Source organism: Metopolophium dirhodum, chromosome 1 (genome assembly GCF_019925205.1).
Source record: "Metopolophium dirhodum isolate CAU chromosome 1, ASM1992520v1, whole genome shotgun sequence".
Classification (NCBI taxonomy): domain Eukaryota; kingdom Metazoa; phylum Arthropoda; class Insecta; order Hemiptera; family Aphididae; genus Metopolophium; species Metopolophium dirhodum.
The window spans coordinates 115,057,685-115,078,262 of NC_083560.1; the positions used below are offsets into that span (position 1 = coordinate 115,057,685).

The 20,578-nt window shown below is 27.0% G+C and overlaps 1 protein-coding gene across 1 annotated transcript; it reads right to left on the minus strand.

The window, feature by feature from the left end:
- Nucleotides 1–9,989: 9,989 nt before the first annotated feature.
- On the minus strand, nucleotides 9,990–10,514 carry LOC132952229 (uncharacterized). The gene has a single exon (XM_061024454.1). It carries the CDS (start codon nucleotides 10,512–10,514, stop codon nucleotides 9,990–9,992), a length of 525 nt encoding a protein of 174 aa, XP_060880437.1.
- Nucleotides 10,515–20,578: the final 10,064 nt, after the last annotated feature.

Here is a 20,578-nt window from a genome sequence, read left to right on the forward strand (position 1 = left end):
GCATATTATACCGCATATTTTGGTTTTTTTTAGTGCATACGTATGCACATATTTCATGGTTTTTTAGCGCATAAAGTTCCGAGCCCTGCATATTACATACGTTTAATAAAAAAAAACTGTCGTATGTACTACGCTCTTGCTACATTACCTCTATTTTGGTTTATTTGTACAACATTATAATAATTGTCCTCATCTGCAGAACTATCACTCTCACTTTCTTCATTATAATCATCATCTTCACTACTATCTTCTGTGCTACTATTGTTGTTATCGTTAGGATTTATATTATTGATATTTAAGTGTTTTTCTAATATATAATTTCATGTTGTGTAACACTGATAATGCTACCATAGCAACTATAGCGTTCTCGAGACTTATGGTCAAATCAATAATTGCAAATTGGTTTTTAGGGTTTGCAAATTTAGTGCACGCTCGCAAACTAAAAAAATGATTTGGGGGGGCTAACTTCATGCAGTCCCCCCACTTTGTTCGATCCGTTCCAAACCAAGGCCAATATTTAGCAAATTAATTGCAAATTGGTTTTTAGAATTTGCAAATCAAAATTGGAATTTTGGCGAATTTTTTTGCAAATTTTGTCAGCCCCCCCCACTTCGTCCGATCCGTTCCAAACCAACACCAATATTTAGCAAATTAATTGCAAATAATTGCAAATTGGTTTTTAGAATTTGCAAATCAAAATTGGAATTTTGGCGAATTTTTTTGCAAATTTTGTCAGCCCCCCCCCCCCCCCCCACTTCGTCCAATCCGTTCCAAACCAACGTTAATATTTAGCAAATGAATTGCAAATAATTGCAAATTGGTTTTTAGAATTTGCAAATCAAAATTGGAATTTTAGTGAATTTTTTAAAAAATCGATAAAAGTCAAATTTTTTTATAAAGTACGAATTTTTTATCAAAAATCGATTTTTTTTTTTTTTATTAATTTTCCTTGAAATACAGATTTTTATTGATTTTTATCCAACAGATACATTTTTTCAGACTAGATTTTTTAAATTATGAATTTTCCATCAAACAGATTTGTATTCAATTTATATTTTTTACAAAAACCTAAATTGAATTAAATTCTAAATAAAATCTGTTAGATAAAAAAGCAATAAAAAAAAACTAATAAAAAATGTAAAATCAATAAAAAAAAACCATTTTTGATAAAAAAAAAAATTTGGGTAAAAAATTCACTTTAAAAATATTAATTAAAATATGTTTGATAAAATAATCTTATTGTATAAAAATTCTTAGTAAAATTAAAATCTTAAATGATTAAAAAATATTTAAAACAGACATTTATCATTTTGAATCATTATAATTATTATATTTAATATATATATTATATCTTTAGTCACTTTAATTTTTAGTTTTTATTAGCATTGATCATTTTATTAAATACAGATTTTTTATTAAACATAGATTCTTTTAACAGATATGTATTTTATATCGATTTTTTTATCAAATATAGATTTTTATTAAATATAGATTTTTTAATTAAATACTGATTTTTTTTTTTTGAATTTTAATGGTTTTATCAAATATAGATTTTTTATTTAATACACACAGCCCCCCACTTTTTCCGATTCGTTTCAAACCAGCGCTAATATAAAATTTAGCAATTTAATTGCAAATAGTTGCAAATTGGTGAAAATATATTTGTATTATTGTTATAATGTTTATGAATGTTTATGAATTTTTTTAAATTTAATAATAATGATCAAAAAGATTTCTAAAAATAATTAATTAAAGTAATGTAGGTTTACTAGGTATAGGTATCTAAAAGTTATAAGAATAATTAATAACAATGATTTATACATAAATAATTAATACATTTAATTAAAATTAAAATTAAAGTATTGAATTAATTTTAAATAAAAACAATAAATTGAATATACTAATTATGGATTATAAATACAAAATATCAAAACACTAAAAGTAATTAGTAAAAATTATGTTTATTGAAAATTATTAAAAGTAAAATATTTATAAATAGTGCATAAATAATGTATATTACAGAAGCTCGAGACTGTTTAGTAGCATGGTGTAATAAATAAGAGAAACAAAATACAAATAATAAATCATATAATCATATAATCGTATTCTAAAAACCAATTTGCAATTATTTGCAATTAATTTGCTAAATATTGGAGTTTGTTTGGATCGGATCGCAAGAAGTGTTAGTTTTTGTGTTAGTTTTAGTGTTCGTAAAATTCATAGACATTCATAAACATTATAACAATAATACAAATATATTTTCACCAATTTGCAATTAATTTGCTAAATATTGCTGTTGGTTTGTAACGGATCGGACGAAGTGGGGGAGCTGACCAAATTTGCAAAAAGATTCGCCAAAATTCCAATTTTGATTTGCAAATTCTAAAAACCAATTTGCAATTATTTGCAATTAATTTTCTAAATATTAGCGTTGGTTTGGAACGGATCGGACGAAGTGGGGGGGGGGCTGCATGAAGTTAGCCCCCCCAAATCATTTTTTTAGTTTGCGAGCGTGCACTAAATTTGCAAATCCTAAAAACCAATTTGCAATTATTTGCAATTAATTTGCTAAATATTGCCGCTGGTTTGAAGTGAATCCGCCAAAGTGGTGGTGGGGGGGGCTAACTTCATGACCATCAACTAATCCCCGGTTATGACTTATGAAGCTCTTATTGTCGGGTCCCGCTCTGGTGGCGCCATCTACCGACAATGTACCATAATATTATTATTATTTCGATGATTGATTGTCGACTTAATTAAGACCATGAGTTTCATTGAAGATCCATTGAATATTATCGACATTATTTTGACCATAGTAATAATCTAAGAGTCTATGACTGTAAAATACCTACAAAATATACAGACCGTTGGCACATTGTCCTTTTAAGGGTCTAAAAGTACCTAAGAACTAACTATTTATTTAGTTTAATTTGATTACTTTTTACTGTAATATAGTATTCAATAATCATATTTATTAATATGACACGAAATTGATGTATATATATTTGTAAAACTACCGGAGTACCTACATTTCGTGTAGGTAACACAAAATCGTTTGGAAGGTTAAAAAACATCCTCAAAAATTCCATTGACCTTCTTCATCAAATTTTTGGTTTTAAATTATTTATTTTAACTTACCTTACATTTACATAGTTTTCATCATTTAAAATAGTTTTTAGGTTTTTTATTGTAATAACTGGGATATTTTCTACAAGAATAAATATGAAAAAGTACTTAAATTAGTGAAAAAATTAATTGTTTACCTTCAAGTATACAACCATTTCCTGATTTCCTAATTTTGGGGGGCTTGATTAATGAATATACCGATAACATTCTGTATAGTTGTAAAAATGTAGGTATAGTCGGGTTGTCATTGGGACCAGCAACTTGTCTAATGGTACCAAAAAATGTCTAAAGAAAATAAATTCACGTACAATTAATGAATCATATTTCTAGGAAATCAATTATTTTATACATATAATAGTAGGTATTTAATTATTACTTCTAAGCAGTCTTGATTAGTTTAACTTGTCAACACATAAGCAAAATTGCATTTGTCAAGAAGATAATTTTTCAATTCTATTGTGTACTTATTTGTTATTTTTAACCCTTCTGCAGTTTGTTTTGTTAAAAAATCATCTTCTGACAGTAATTTATTGGCCAAATTTAATTCCCATGTATGTAAAACTGTAAGTTCGTTTTTCAATACCTTTAACCAAAAAATATATTTATGTACCTAACTATTTGATTTCACTGAACAAAATATAGTAAATTTACAAAAATTATAACTTCCTTCTCTACTACAAATTATTAATTAGTTAATAAATAAAATACTTTCCTAGGATTTTAGTACCACATAGAAACAAGCAACAACATTTAATTAAACCTCCAAATCTTAAGTAGTTGGTATTTTCACGTCCTGCCTCCTGATTGGACGTAATTGGGGAAACAGATTAACAAAACGCGCTCTGGTGGAAACGATTTGTACCTTCCGATTTGGGATGTATAGATATAGTTTTATATTGGTTATTTTACTTTTTATAATAAATGAATTTTGGTATCGAAACTTTATACGCTTTTATAGCTAACCATATACGTTGGTAATTACAATTTCTACTAATATTATCAAATACACTTCACTTAAAGCAAAATATATGCGAAATGTCGGGAAAATACATACAATATCCCGACTCCACGTAGGAACCCGCCTAACCATCAGTATGATAGGCGTCGACAGAGCTCCCAGTGTTAATCTGTCTTCCCAATAGGTAGTAGAAGTATATTTACTGTTAAATTGTACGTAGAGTTGATTCATCTGTAATTATATTGAATTATATTTCCTAATGATCTGAAAACATCAATCAAATAATAATTTTTAATATTACAATATATTGTGTGAATATTTTGAGAATTATTATTTTTATATTATCTTCATATGACTATTTCGCTAATTTGCTAGGCAAAGTATAAAGTAATATAATTGGAATGTTCTCAAATTATGTTTTTGGCTTTTTTGTAAACAAAGTTAAATATTTTTATTGTAATAATATTAAAATATTTTAGACTATTTTCTTATTAGATTAATATACTTAAGTAATAAGTATTACATAAATATTGCAATGGAGCTATCAGCTACCTATGTGATGTACACTGGCAGCTGGCTGGTAAAATAAATATAAAATAAACAAATAATATGACATAGGCAAACATTATAAGTACATTTTTAAATTGATCGATATCTATTTAATAATCCATTAGTAAATGGCAACGATAAAAAACTACGGTCGTTTGACGCGTAATCGAATGAAATATTTTACTGAATTAATATAAATTGACTCGTTTCACAATAACAAATATCTCACGTTTATCCATAATAACTAAGTATGATAAATCATAAAATATTAACAAAATAAAAATTTATTACAAAGTGTGGTGCATTAACTATTTATTTGTTATATATTACTATACACATTTACTATATTATATTTTCCTTTAAAATAAAATACGAGTAAATAAATAATTCACACGATCATTATTATTGACAGTATTTACATTACTGACAGAATAGTCCTCAAACAGCCAGTACAAATTATAGTCAATACTCAGTGTCTCAGTATTTTTTTTTACTGTCAATAGTAGGTACCTAGTGAGCCAGTTCAGATCGATTGTTGATCCTGTACATTAGTTAATTAGTTTGAATAGTATAAATATTTTTACATTAACAAAAATAGATAAACAGAAGGCTAAAGGGTGTATTGCAATATTATGAATGCACTTTCTATTCCAAAAAAAATCAGACAATACGTAAACGGTGGATAAAAGAATGGATTGCTAAACGAAGAGTATACTAACTTAAATATTTTAAATGAAATAAAATGATATGGGGCTATTCAGAAACTCGTACGAATAAAATCCGTATACGAATGATTCGCACGATTCGTTATCAATTATCATATACGAACGAAAAATAGTATTCACAAAACATTATTTTATATTCGTATAATACGAAATACCTATATGATATGACGTATGGGAATGATAGTCACACGATGAACAACAGCAACATCGAAAATTGTTGTTATATCATGGATATTTTACATTGTTATACGTAATATTTTCCGAGTTTTATTTAAACCGTTGCACTTGTTTTATTTTTTTAATCGTTAATTCGAATTTTGATATAAAATATTAAATCAATCGAAAAAAAAATGAAGTCTAAATCAGTTACAAATTACTAGAAGGCTGCTATGATTGATTTTTTTTAAAAATCATGACGAATTGTCAAAATGGAAACATTCGTCAACTTTTAGTTTTTACCAAAGCTGCGAAGCATCAATGGGAAGAATTATCGGGCCTATTAAATTCAAATCTGGCCCCTATAAAATACTGGAAGTCCTGGAGCCGATTAAGTTTACTATTTAATTAAAATTTAAAATTAGTTCACTTAGTTGACTTTCAAGTACCCATTTTATACTAATTGTATAATACATAAATAATAGTTATTTAATAAATAGGTTTACATGTTTTAATAGTTTACAACAGATAAATTATACCTAGTTACCCACGTAATTTATTTAGCAATATATTTTTATTTTATGCATTTAGGTATTGACTTTTTCATGTTTGTGTATAGGTACCTATTTATATTTTTTGGTACATACCTATTAGCGATTAATGTATTTGTATTTTACATTTATATCAATGCTTTAAATTACTTGAGATTTATTATAAACAGTAGTACAGTCAGGGGCGGAGTGGCTCAACAATTATTACCGGGCAAACAGATATTTTCAGGCCACCTAAATTTATTTCAGGCCATTTTTTTCAAATTTAATTTCTTACCATTTATTGTCTTATTGCTAGATGTGTGCTAACCATTTTTTGATTGAGTGAAGTATAAAACAATTTATTTAGCCTACATATTGGTAGAAGATAATGATATTATCAATTTATTATCATACACATTCTAGCTTCTATTGTAAAGTAGGTAGTATCAAGCATAAAAATGTTTATTCATTATAATATCAAGTATTTGAACCAAAAAACTTCCTCTAAGTAATCTTATAACTGAACACAGGTATTATTTTATATTTTCACAAATATATCACTAATATAGAAATTTATTTTTTATCCTTATATATTATAAAAACACTTAAGCTTCTTGTTTTAGGAAATTTATTAAATAATATTTTACAATAACAATTTGCTTAGTAATTTACTTTTGCTGCCCAACTCGTTAGTAATGACATCGTTATCCAATTCTATAAGTATTGATTTTTCAATTGACATTAACATAAATTCTTCTAGATGTTCATTAGTCATTGAGTTCCGTAGTCTATTTTAAATTATATTATTAAATGTAACAGGATCTACATCATTCATTTTTTGTTCGATGCTAAAAGTTTCTTGGTTTTCATTCATAGGTTCACCACATCTTAAATAAGAAAAATATTAAAATTGTGTTACTGGATATATTTTTTTTTATAAGTAATAGATATTATATGCTGTTTAATTTTATTATTTTAATAACTATTTAGTCACAATGATAAAAATTAAAAATACATTAACATAAAATCTAAATAAATTAAAAACTACAAATTATAATTATTCAAAGTAAATAACTATTAATTAATACTTGAATAAATACCTTGATCTTGATTATCAACATTTGAAACTGCAACATTATTAAATGTACCAGGATCTACATCATTCATTTTTTGTTCGATGCTAAAAGTTTCTTGTTTTTCATTCATAGGTTCACCAACTTCTTAAATAAGAAAAGTAATACCATCAGCTTATTTGCATGATACATTGACAACAATTTAAAAGTTAAAAAATATTAAAAATTTAAATTAAAAGTAATAACATTCTACCAGAATAGAGTGTCATTTAAATACAATTGTATTTATAGAATATTTTATTATAAAATATGTTTATTCGAATATTTTTTTATCTAGATAATTTTATTTTGTCCAACTCTGCATACTACAATACGTCAATACCTACCTTTGAAATATGAATTAATTTTTTCACACTTTTGCCCAATCACAGACAAGAGCTTTTTATTTTTCTCTTGTTCCCTCTCATGTCCTCCTTTTCGTTTGTTCTTTTTTTTTTGGAATTTTTATGCATATTGAAAATAAAAAACAAATCGAAAATTGCACATTAACTTATTAAAACTTTGCGGTTTTGTTTGGATTTATTCCGTATTGATCGTATTATCGCAGATTATACAAACTACAAACATAATCTGTGGTATCATTGGTATTATTAAATAAAAATGTAAGCCTGTGATGTTATTTACAACCATAGTCAAATACTTTGTTGTTTTGTGTCAATTACAATATAATATAATATAGTTATATTGAATAACTATTTATAGATTGTGTGTTTTACTTGTCTATTATTATGATAAGACGACCGATAATAAGAAAACGAGTTATCGCAACATCGAGTATTTACTATTTATAATTGGTACATATCACATTATAAATTGTTTTTCGTTGTTTTTACAGTCATAAAAAATAGCTAAATATTTTAAATATTAATTACTCCATCACACCTGCAGGACCAGGCCTCTTCTTATATAAACAATCCAGGCCACTGGCATTGTCCCGGTTGCCCGGCGGGCCACTCCACCCCTGAGTACAGTACACAATTTAAAGTATTAAAGTAATAATATACGTACACATATAATTAATATTCAATGTTTAAAGTGACACAAGGATTAAATTAAACAGTAAAAAAAACTTACTTATTTTTAATTCCGTCAATAAATATTATTGAATTTAATGTAGCCTGTTCATATTCATAAAACTGATTTTTGATTAAAAACATAAAAATATTATTTATGATACACCCTGGACGGATATTTAAAAATAAGTAATGTTATTCATAATTTTCGTTAATGCAAAATATAGGAACTATAGGTAGGGTCAATATAATATCGATCCACTCAGAATTTAAAAAAGTTTGTACTTTTGGAAATTAAAATATTTTTTACGACTGGATCAACTTAACTTAACAAAACTAATGAGATTTCTTGAATTCAATGATATAAAATCATTGCATACGAAAAACGACTTGAGGATATCTTATGATGTTATTGTAGTTAAAGTAATTTACTTTACTATTAAGCATTAGTAGGTTAAATGTATTTTTACCGAACAAATTTTAAAATGTCACTGTGTGTATAAAATATAATAATATAGGTACCTACTTACTATAAAGGTTACAACCCATACAGCAAATGTATGATTTTGATATTAGCATGATATCGGGTTAATGTAAATATTAAGATATTTAGCTTGGTAATATCCTTATAACATTATAGCAATAGTTTAAAATAAATAGCCCACTCTTTTTATTACAGTGATGTTATAATAAAATTGAGATGTTTAAAAGTATTTATTGAAATTATAACTCACAGATATTATTAATGTGATATTAGAATAATATGCATTTCTTTTTATCAATATGTATTATTTCTATATTACAATTGAGATATTTAATACTATTTATTGGCATTATAACAAAAAAATATTACTAATGCAATAAAACATAGACATTAAAACTATTATATTAAATATTAGTATATACCATGAAAGTTTCATTAAATGATATATTGTTAGCAAAAGTTAAATAACCACCTAATTCAACACATGGCTAAGGCCATCAAATTCTACTTATAGACGTTCGAGTTATCGAGGTACCACTATATTAATACTTATGTATATTATAATATAATGTCAAAAGATATTTGTAAGAGACAGCGGTAAAATTGTTTGAAAATAAAAATAGCGATGTATGTACTGCTTGATTAGCATATTTTAAGTCAGTAAATTCAACAGGGAATTCTCTTTTATTTTTTTTATCGTACCAATTACTGTAAGTTTGTTATCTTTTAGTAGTTTTTGTGTAAGAGGAATATTTGTGAACCAATAATCAATTGTAATATTGCGGTTTGATTCCTTTTTTTTGATGCAGACACGTTATTTGGGACAGTTCCTTTCCCGCAATATGGAATTGCACTTATCATATACTCTATTGAATTGTCACACATCATAATTATTTTTATTTCATGTTTATTTGGTTTTGACGGAATGTTTATTTTAAACAGGTAACCACCTCTAAAACCAACTAATTGTTCGTCTATTGTTAGGTATAATCCTGGTTTGTACCACTTTTGACAGTTGTTCATGAGAATGTCCCAAATTTCAGAAATTGGTAAACATTTGGTGATAGTTTTTCCTTTGTCCCGTGTATTCTTTGAATCTAATCGTAAACAATTAATTATACAATTGAACCTTGCAAGTGACATTGTAGAGCGATACTTATAGCCACAAAGCGAGAGGTCAAATATATTGACTGCATTTAAATGGTTATTTTTCATTGCCGCGGAAGCTATCAAAAAAACATAAAAGGCCTTTAAATTCATTCAAGTTAATATTTTGAAATGTACTTTTATTATGAACATTTTTTACATATTTTTATTTTTGGAGTACAATTGGTTCATTAATATGACTGATTATTTTCGTTAACAAATCGAAAGATAAAAATAATAAAATCCACTCTACCGGTTCATTTGAAAATATAGCAAATCCTAATGGATCTGGGGTAATATGTACAATATTTTTTGAACTGGTTTTAGAAGTAGAGGGAATCAAATTACATTTACTTTTCCAGTTAAATCCATTCTTTTCAACTACGTTGTCATTTTCAAAAAAAAATCTGGAACTTATTAGTAGCTCTGTTTCACGGGTGTTAGCATGGGAGGGGGTTGTACTTTTCTTACCCTTGTTTTTCACAGGTTTTTTTTTATTACCTTCATTTTGAATATTTATGATGACCTCAGTTATATGTTCATCTTGAATTGCAGGTGGATAATAGTCTGGATCAGCATCGCTATCTTTCTCCTCGAAATTTTCAATAATGTTGTCCTCAATTTCACTGTCATCTGAATTAATTTCTTCAAGTAAACGCATTACTTCGTCATCATCCAGTTCACATGCCATTTTTAAACTACATAACAGTTATTATGACGCTTCAGATAAATAATGTACTAAATATTTTACTTACCCTTTAGTCAAATCGATGAACCAAAAACAGCGTGTGTCACTAACTATTAGTTGAATCGACGAATAACCATTTACGTTTATTACTAACTACCTAGTAGTCGATTCGACGATGTGTACCTACCTTACGCAATTGAAGGTTGCTTTTCAACTGATAAAATTAGGTAATTATATTTTATCATAAAATAATGTCAACAATTTGCTTGAGAGATACACATATCATAACAGTGTGTACAATTAATAAACTAGAAATAATAGGAATTCAATTAACCTTGCTCGTCGATCGACGAATAGTTAGTGTTCTAGGGCTAAACAAATTATTTTTGATTTATTATAATAATCATTATATGTTAATTATTTTAAAAATGTGTATTCTGATTCAAATCTTCAAAAGGATTGTTTAATAAATTAATTATAAGCTTTAATGATTTTTTTGTATTGTTATCTATCGTTTCATTAATTTTTAAAATGTTTTTAATTTGTTGTGCTATAGGAAACATTATCATTATGTTATACCCTGTTGTAGTTTTAATGCATCTTTTCTTGAAAAATTAAATTTTCTATAATAATGCAATAAAAATTTCATCATTGAACATTTTAAAGTATCTAAATTAAAGTTATTAGAATTTTGTTCAATTTCTTCCATTTGATCATTAGGATTTATGTTTGGTAAAGATATATTATTTTTATTAGTACCATGTTTTTCATTAATAATTATTATTGGTTGAACAGGTATTGGATTGGTATTGTATATATTTGATTTCATGTGTTTAGCAAAAGAACGAAACGATGTGAATGTTTTAGGGCAGTACCCCACAACGACATACTTGTCGACGTCAATGAATGAACACATTTTAAATGTATAAAAAGTGTATGTATAACATTAAATGTATTCTTACAAATATAACATCTAGAGTCCATTATATTTATGGATTACTAACCGTAAAAAAAAAATTATATTGATAATAGAACAAAGTAATTTATGCAAAAAATGTGTGACAAAATATTTTAGTTGGATAAATCAGAGATTAAAGACATCAAAGATGAGTTCTTTACATCAGAATCACAATGTATATCATAAAAATCATGCTGAATGAATGTCTAAACTAAAATAGACTGAATTGGGTATTTTAAATTATAAATACCTGAAATATTTCAAAACAGATGTCAACTGCTCTTATAATTCTTGAAAACATGTAATATGTGTTAAAGTAATATACATAAAAATCTCTTGCAATTTCAAAATCAACTCTAACAACAAAAATTAAAGGCTGCAATGTTTTTTTTCCTTATAGCAGTTAGGGTAGCAGGCCCAGTGAATGAACAGGTCCAATAAATGAACACTTCGTTGTTTTCTTTAAATAATAAGGCATACATCGATTAATACAATAATGTATTTAGCTTAACACTATGTTGAACTTATAATAAGGCGACACTGTAAATTGTATTATCATAGGAGCGTTATTCAATTTGTTAGAATGATAAGCTTTTCCCTCCATTAATTATCACCATCATTTTTATCAAATTATTTAATTTGTGATTTTTTTTTATTTTTTTAAGAGCGTATAACGTTTTTAATTTTATCGACAGAGGTTCAAACAAGGTAAGTTTCGATAGAGTTAATATTTTAATACATATATTTAATTGGTTTTAAGCATATTTCTTATTTTTCTTACTATTTAATCGCTGTTTAAGCACTGGTGTTTACAATCAACGAAATTCCACTAAATGAACAGTGTTCATTAACTGGTTTTAAATTTTATTTGTTGTATTCAGTAAATGAACAACTGTTTATTTACTGGGTTTATTCACAAATACAACTTTAGTCCTGTGAATGAACACTTGACATTTTGGAAAAAAAATACTCAAACTAAGTGCATTAACCTTTTTTAATTGCTTTCAAGTGTTATAGTTGTAAACTAATAGAAATATTATTAATTGTTTTCATTATCTACATTTTGATTTTATAGTTTAAACATGAGTGAAACGGAATCATCTGAAAAATTAAAACAAGGGAAGAAATACAAAAGATTTCAATATACCCATAATAATTTGGTTAATGCAGTTGAAGCTATTGTGAGTAAAAAAAAATCACTCAATCAGGTACACAAGGAAACAGGAATACCTAAAGCTACTCTTAGTACCAAGGTAAATAATAAAGTTCCTTTAGAACGTAAAATGGGACCACCATCTGTTTTATCAGTTGACAAAGAAAATCAAATTGTAAATTGGATATTGTCAAATGCTAAAGTTGGTTTTCCAGTGCACCCTGAACAATTAAAAGATTCAGTACAAAGTGTTTTAAAAGAATCCCCAAAACAAAATTCTTTTATTAATAATCGACCCGGCATTAAATGGTTTAATTTATTTTTGAAAAGACATCCAGAAATTAAAAAAAGAAATGCTGAGATTATTTCTAAAGCAAGAGCTAAAGTAACAGAGAGATCTATTCGATATTGGTTTAGTGATGTTAAATTATACTTAGAGGAAGAAGGTAGCTTAGATATACTTAATGATCCGAGAAGGATTTTAAACTGTGATGAAACTGGCTTACAGTTATGTCCGAAATCTGGCAAAGTTTTAGGACCTAGGACAATGAATAATTTTTATGAAGTAGCTAGAAGTGCAGAAAAAGAAAATATTACAGTCCTTTGCACTTATTCTGCAGATGGAAAATCACTACCTCCAATGATTATATACCCATACAAAAGGATTCCTTTGCACATTGCCCAATCGTCTGGCAAAGATTGGGCAATTGGCCGTTCGGATAGTGGATGGATGGTATCCGCCACATTTTATGAATATGTTGCAAATGTAGTTTATCCATGGTTAGTTGAAAACAAAATAGAGTTTCCTGTCATTCTTTATGTCGATGGTCATAAAAGCCATTTAAGCTTGGAACTTTCTCAATTTTGTTATGATAAAAAAATTCATTTGTATTGCTTGTTGCCAAATTCCACCCACATATTACGACCTTGTGATGTTTCCATATTCAAACCTCTAAAATCTTATTGGAAAGAAGTTACCAGAGCACATAATTTAAATTCAAAAAGTCCAATCACAAAAAATAATTTTGGTATAATATTTAAAAAAGCTTTTGATAAAGTTAAACCAGAATCGATCATTAATGGGTTTAGAACATGTGGGTTATATCCTTTTAATCCTGATGCTGTGGACTACAATAAATGCATTCCTACAAGGATAGCAGAACTTCAACAACCAGAGGTCTCATTCTTAACTCCAAATTCAAATGACTATCTTGTATGCAAAAATGTAATCAGTTATATTTTAAGAGACCACGAGTTAGAAAATGTTATAAATAATAATATATTGTTAGCCAAAATATGGAACGAATGTGATAGTAGAAGCGATGATACTATTATTACTAGTTATAAACAAACTCAAGAATTTAATATATTAGACATGCCAATTGAAATTGAAGGGTCAACTCTCATGTTTACTGATAATGAACTTGAGTTGTCAGGGATTGAAGTATTAAATGAAGAATCGCTGTTAACAAATTCTGAAAATTATATAATAGACTCAAATGTAGAAAATTTTAATTTGGACTTGGTTGTAAAAAAAAATGTATGCTCAAATATTTTTGATCATGTAATAAATAAATCAAAAACTTCTGTGACACAAGTTTCAAGTGTAGAAGATTCAAAAAACTGTGATACAATTTGCAATGAAAATGATTATACAAACATTTCTAGTACTGTAAAAAATCCAACAAAATGTTTATATAACATTGACAAAGTTGACAGTGAAAATATTTATGAATTAGTAGAAAATACAGTACAACTTTCTGGAGCCATAAAAAATAAAGAAACTGATCCAGATAATTTTACTAAAAACTCAACTCAACAAATTTGGGATAAACATTTTAAATGGTCTAAAGAAGAAAATAGTGATTTTAAAAATAAAATTAAAACAATGCCTGTTCCTTATGCTATAACTTCAAGTAAATGGATGCAGATACAAAAAGAAAAAGAAGATAAAAAGCTAGCTAAAGAAACTCTTAGCTTAGAAAAAAGAAACGCAAGACTGATGAAAAAAATTGAGACTGAAAATAAGAGAAAATCTAAAGAAATAAACAAAGTTGCTATTAAAAAACCAAAAGTCATTAATTCTAAGGATGTTCCTAATTTAGAAAAAACAAATTTTGAAGCACAAAAAATCAAAAAGACCCTGAATGTGGGTGATTATGTCGTTGTGATTTATGAAGGAGAATATTTCCCAGGAGCAATAAAATCTATAAAGAAAACACAATCTCAATATAAGGTAATAAATCAAATAGCATTAAAACCAATAACTATTTATTTTTATATATTTACCTATTATTTTATAGGTTAAAGCAATGGCTATGTCAGGAAGACATTGGAAATGGCCAGAGTTGGATGATTTGTGTTGGTTCAATAGAAATGAAATTATTGAAAAAATTGCAACTCCTAAGTTTGTTGCAGATTTGTCAATCGATGCAATTACATATTCAGTTCCAGAAATTGAATTAATTAAACAAATTAATGTTCCTATTATTTAAGATATAACTGTATATTATTAGCAAATATCCAGTTATTATATAGGTTGTATTGTCATTATTAAACTATCATTTTTTTATTTTATAAGGATCATGTAGGAAAGTTACCTACCTATTAAAAAGGAAATTTTGTATTTTTTATTTTTAACTATTTTTAGTATTTACCTATGTTAAATTGTTTAAATATTTATAATTTTAATTTTAAATACTACAGTACCCAGCTGTTAATGTTATTCTATAGTAACTGAATTACCATTTTTTATTTTTAAACACCATATACCTAGGCAAGTTAACTGTTAAAAGAAAATGTTGTTGATTTCATTTTATTTTATTATTTTTAGTAGTTCCTAATGTGCAATTGTTTAAATCTTATGTATTGTAGTTTTAAATACCTACAACTGTTTTTAATAAATATTTTATACCTAAAACCGCCTAAAAGTTTAATGACTTCTATAGTTTTTATTACTAAACTATAATATCTCATACCTTATAAACAAATAGTAAAAAGTAAAGTAGATAAAAAAAAGAATATATCATAGTAAATATCAGTGTTCATTTACAGGAGTGTTGGTATTCATTTAATGGACGATTTGTTCATTTACTAGGAAAACTTGTTTTTTTTTTTTTATGATTGACTTTTTAAAAACATAATTTGTTTTAACACAATCAAAATGTGAATTTGATGTTTCATAACATTTTGATGTATAATACAAATATATTTTATGGCCAGAAATTCTGAATTCCATAGAGTTATTTAGTTTTAAGGTTTAAAAATCCTTAGGTGTTCATTCACTGGCTCTGTTACCCTATCAATTTTGATTTGAATTGAGGTACCTATGTAAATCATTCATTGAACCAACTTGATGCAAAAATGATTTCCTTACATCACATATGGATGTTTTTATGATACGCCTTTTATTGGCAGATTTTTTATGATGATACTTAGATGTAGGAACAAGCAGGGAATTCACAAGATCAAGTACCAAAAGATTTCTAGCATCTGAAATAGAAAAATTATATTGATCAATATAATGTTTAAATGGTTTTCTGTTGTGTACTGCAAGCTCTCAACAGTAACACCGTAATCTGAAGTATTAAATATATATTTGGTGTTGAAGATTTTGAATGTATAATTGTGAGTATAGGTCTAGTATGATTTTCGGTTAGTTGTTTAGACTTAGATTATTATTATTTTAACACATTGATGGACAACGGAACTGATATAACAGTCATATTAAAATTTTATGTACAATATAAATCACTACTGCTATACCACTAGTCCAAAAACTGTTCATAAAAACATACTAGGTACTGAATTTAAAGTTCTTTTTATAGTAAAAAGAAAGTAAAAAATACTAAGCAATGGAATAGGAATGTGAAAAAAACTAAACTAAATAAGGTGAGGCATACATAAATAATAGTGTAGAACAAGTTGACCAAAAGCACTTATTACCCCCTTGTGATATTGAAACATGCAAATTTAAATGTACCTCACTATTCACAGAATCTAATCGCTCAAATGTATTAAATATATTCTGGAAAATGGGAGATTTAACTTTAACCTTTCATCATTAAAAATACTTCACTAGTAACACCTAAGTATAAATATATTAAAGAAAGAAGCAAAAGGCATCTTTCCTTCCATTAGAGATGGTGTTAGTCATAGAGTATGCAAAAAAATGTTTATGGCCATATTATATATAGGTGATTCATAAGAACTACTATAAAAAAATCTAATAGTGGCAATTTTTAACTGAATTTTTTTTTAATTTTTAAATGAATAGGGAAACATGGTAATCAGAAATCATTAGATCCTGAACTTAGTAACTGGGATTAAAAATCATATTAATAGTTTTCCTCAAATTGAATCTCATTTTTTACGAAAACGAACTACTAGAGAGTTTATAGACGGTTCATTAACTCTATCAGTTATGCATAAATTGTATATCAAAGAATGTGAGGAAAACAAAATAACACCAGCCTAACTGTCAATTTATTCACATGTATTTAATACAATGTTTGACATAGGACTTTTTGAATAATAATAGTTCTGATGTTGAGAAACAAAATTTACAAAACGACCTTGAAGTACATAAAAATGAAACTAAACTATCTAGATTAAGAAAATAGATAAAAAGCTGGCTACGGAAAATCCAGAATAGTATATAGTGTCTTTTTATGATTTTCAGAGTGTTATAACTACTCTATCTGTAAAAGTTTCAAACTTTTATTATGCATTTATGCTAGACAATTTGCCACCTACAATTTAACTGTATATAGATTGGGTGAAAATGGAGCCAATTGCTATGTTTGGTATGAGGATCAAGGTAAAAGAGGGGCCATTGAAATATCTACATGCATTTATAAATATCTCATACTCAATTGTCTTCAAAAAGATACAATTTTTTATTCAGTTAACTGTGCAGGTCAGCAAAATAATAAGTTTATGATACGTTTGCAGTGTCGGCCTGGCCATTGCCGCTAGGCCGCAAACGCGTCCGGGGCCCTCGGCCGTATTTGTGTTGGGGGGCCCCCGCCCCGATCGTACTCAGAAATATAAATACATATTGTATAATGATTATTATTATTAATAATATTATTGTACGATTTTTTTATTTATAATAATATTATGTATTTATGTGATAACTTTTATTATCGGTGTGAATGATTATTATTATCGTAAATAGTAGATAGTTTTCGACCTCCAGACGGAAAAACCAATGTACCATGTACCTATATTTAGAACTGTTTTACTGCAGTTTTCTGATTATGGTGGTATACCAATATCACTCAATCGTGTGCGGTGTGTTCATTTTGTTTTTAATTATTTATGTTGTCATTCGATAATCAATGTGAGCACTCAGTTATCACAATGAGTTGTGTAGTGTTATAAAAATTATATTATAACATATTACTGCTGTCTGCTCTAAATGTTCTGTTTCTCTACGTGGTTGAATGTGATTCTTTTACATATCTAAATATTTATTATATTATTATTTAATTTAATAAACTTCAGTCATCAAATATGAAACGTGTTTAAATCAAACAAAAATTAATTTTTTCCCAGTGCCCAAGCAACAATTTTGGAATAAAGGTAAGTGTATTGGAAAAAAGTTTTTTTATGTATTATAATTTTTTTTTTTATGCAGAAAGCAATTTTATGGAATGTCCTGAAGACATTCAAAACTGTGAATCTACTAGTTATGTTGAAGACACAAATGGTAAAATTATTATTAAAATATTTATTTATTTAATTTCATTAAGTACCTAATTAGTTTATTACTACTTTTTTTATGCAGATAGCAACATTATGGAATGTCCTGAAGACATTCAAAACAGTGAATCTACTGGTTATGTTGTAGACACAAATGGTAAAATTATTATTAATAACAATTATTTCCTCAATTTTATTATTTGAAGTGTGATTGTGAGGCACTATATTTGAATAGTTTATATACTAAAATAAAATTAATAATAATACATTACAATACAATAGATACAATAATATAAATTATTACTAATTTAAAACTTACAGGTTTATTTAAATTCGTTGTAATTTTTCCCGGACATTTTAATGTTGTATTTTGTGAACATTTCCACCTAATAGTATTATTATTTTTTCTTAAAATTACATACGAATAATTCTTGTACGGCATTAATTCATTTCCCTTTTCAGTTTTAAAACTTTCCATTATAACAAAAATAAAAATTGAAAATTGTGGACACGTGGCAATAAGTTGAACGTTGCAGTTGCACTAGGTCGCATGAAACCTATACAATATCTTTATTCATCGTTATCGATATTGTCATTTGTCGTTGTAGATTAGATTAATACTTCCCTACAATTTCATGCAGTACTTATCTAATTTAAGATTGTTTTTTTCATAGTTTAAGAAACCCTGGTTTTTAACGACCGTACCAATATTCCACGTTCAAAACAACCGTACCAATTTTCCGACAATCGTTATTATTACCCTTAAAATAATCTAAAATGTTTAGATTGGTCAAATCTACATCGGTTTTGACTTTTGACAAAACCAACTGAAGCCCCTTTAAGTAAATGAAGACATTTAACTCACATTATACATACATTTATAAATAATTGAAGACATTATTTTAATTATAATATAATTTAAATATAATTTTTCTAAATTATATTGTATAGGTACTGTTTAATACTGTAGTCTTTTTATCTTTAGTCTTTTTTATAATTTGTTATATTAAAAGTTAAAAGAAGTTTTTATTATTTTATCGTTTTAATGTTAATATAATACTAGCTACTTTATAGAAATCTTATTAGTGTCATAAACATTTATTTTGATAAAATATATACATATTATTATGTTATTGTTAATAATATATAAAAACTATTAATTTTGATTTGTTATTTATTAACCTAATATATTTACCTTAAAGTAATGAGTAGTCTGTATTCTATAGAAATTGGTACCTACGTACTTTATAGTTAGTTGTTATGTGATAACATTATGTTTAATATTTGCCTCTTATCTATTTACCTAATCAAAAGTGCTTGAAGTCATTCGTGTGTAAGAACGGAATAAATTATCAGCACGTAACTGTATAAATGAAACTCGCACAATGCAAACCTGTCTATTTCTAAATGTGATGTTCTGGATTTCGTTTGCGCTTTTTATTAAAAAAATAAAGTTTAACCGCCAAACTTTCTGATAGTAAAATTCTATGTTGTTAGGCGGTTAATGGCATATTCACAACTGTATTGTAATTTTAAAAGTTCACAACCTCTTGCACGTTGCACGTAAATTCATCGCTGTCAATTTTGCCAACAATACGTTGCGTAGCGGGTGAACGCATAGCCGCAACGCCCGGATTCAGTTAGGACAAAGCGTAAAAGGACATAACTCAAGAAGCCTTGAGAAAAAAACCAAGAACAGTGAAATGTACAACCCGTGTTTTTATGCAAACAAGAAGTTATCCAAGTTTCAATACAATCAACAAAATATAGGAATAAGAACATTGTAATTCAAACATTAATATTAGTTTTCCTCCTAGGTATACAAAAAAGTTGTAAAATTGAGTCACTGCATATTTTCTTGCGCATACCAGTATACCACACATACCAGCTACGGAAGTTTATGTATACCTATCTACCTATCATTATAATTGCATATTATTACAGTGCGAACATTATAATTAGTAATAAGTAATAACATAAGTAATATAATAATACATAAGCGATTATACTATATTAGGTTATCGTTTGTATACGTAATAAGTGGAAATAAATAAAAACAGATAGTGGAGAACGTCCATACATTTGGTTTAATTTAAGAATGGACGAGAATATACTGTTTTATTATAAGTAATATAATCTCACATATATACTTATCATCTTATCTAAAACGACGGAACACTCCGAACACTCGTGCATGCAGCGCGTAGGTACGGCGCATATATGTAGGTAATAAAAAAACGCTTGAACTAT

Bases quoted from the DNA above. Each gene is read 5' to 3' on its own strand.
- LOC132952229 (XM_061024454.1), bottom strand. From the start codon at position 10,514: ATGGCATGTGAACTGGATGATGACGAAGTAATGCGTTTACTTGAAGAA.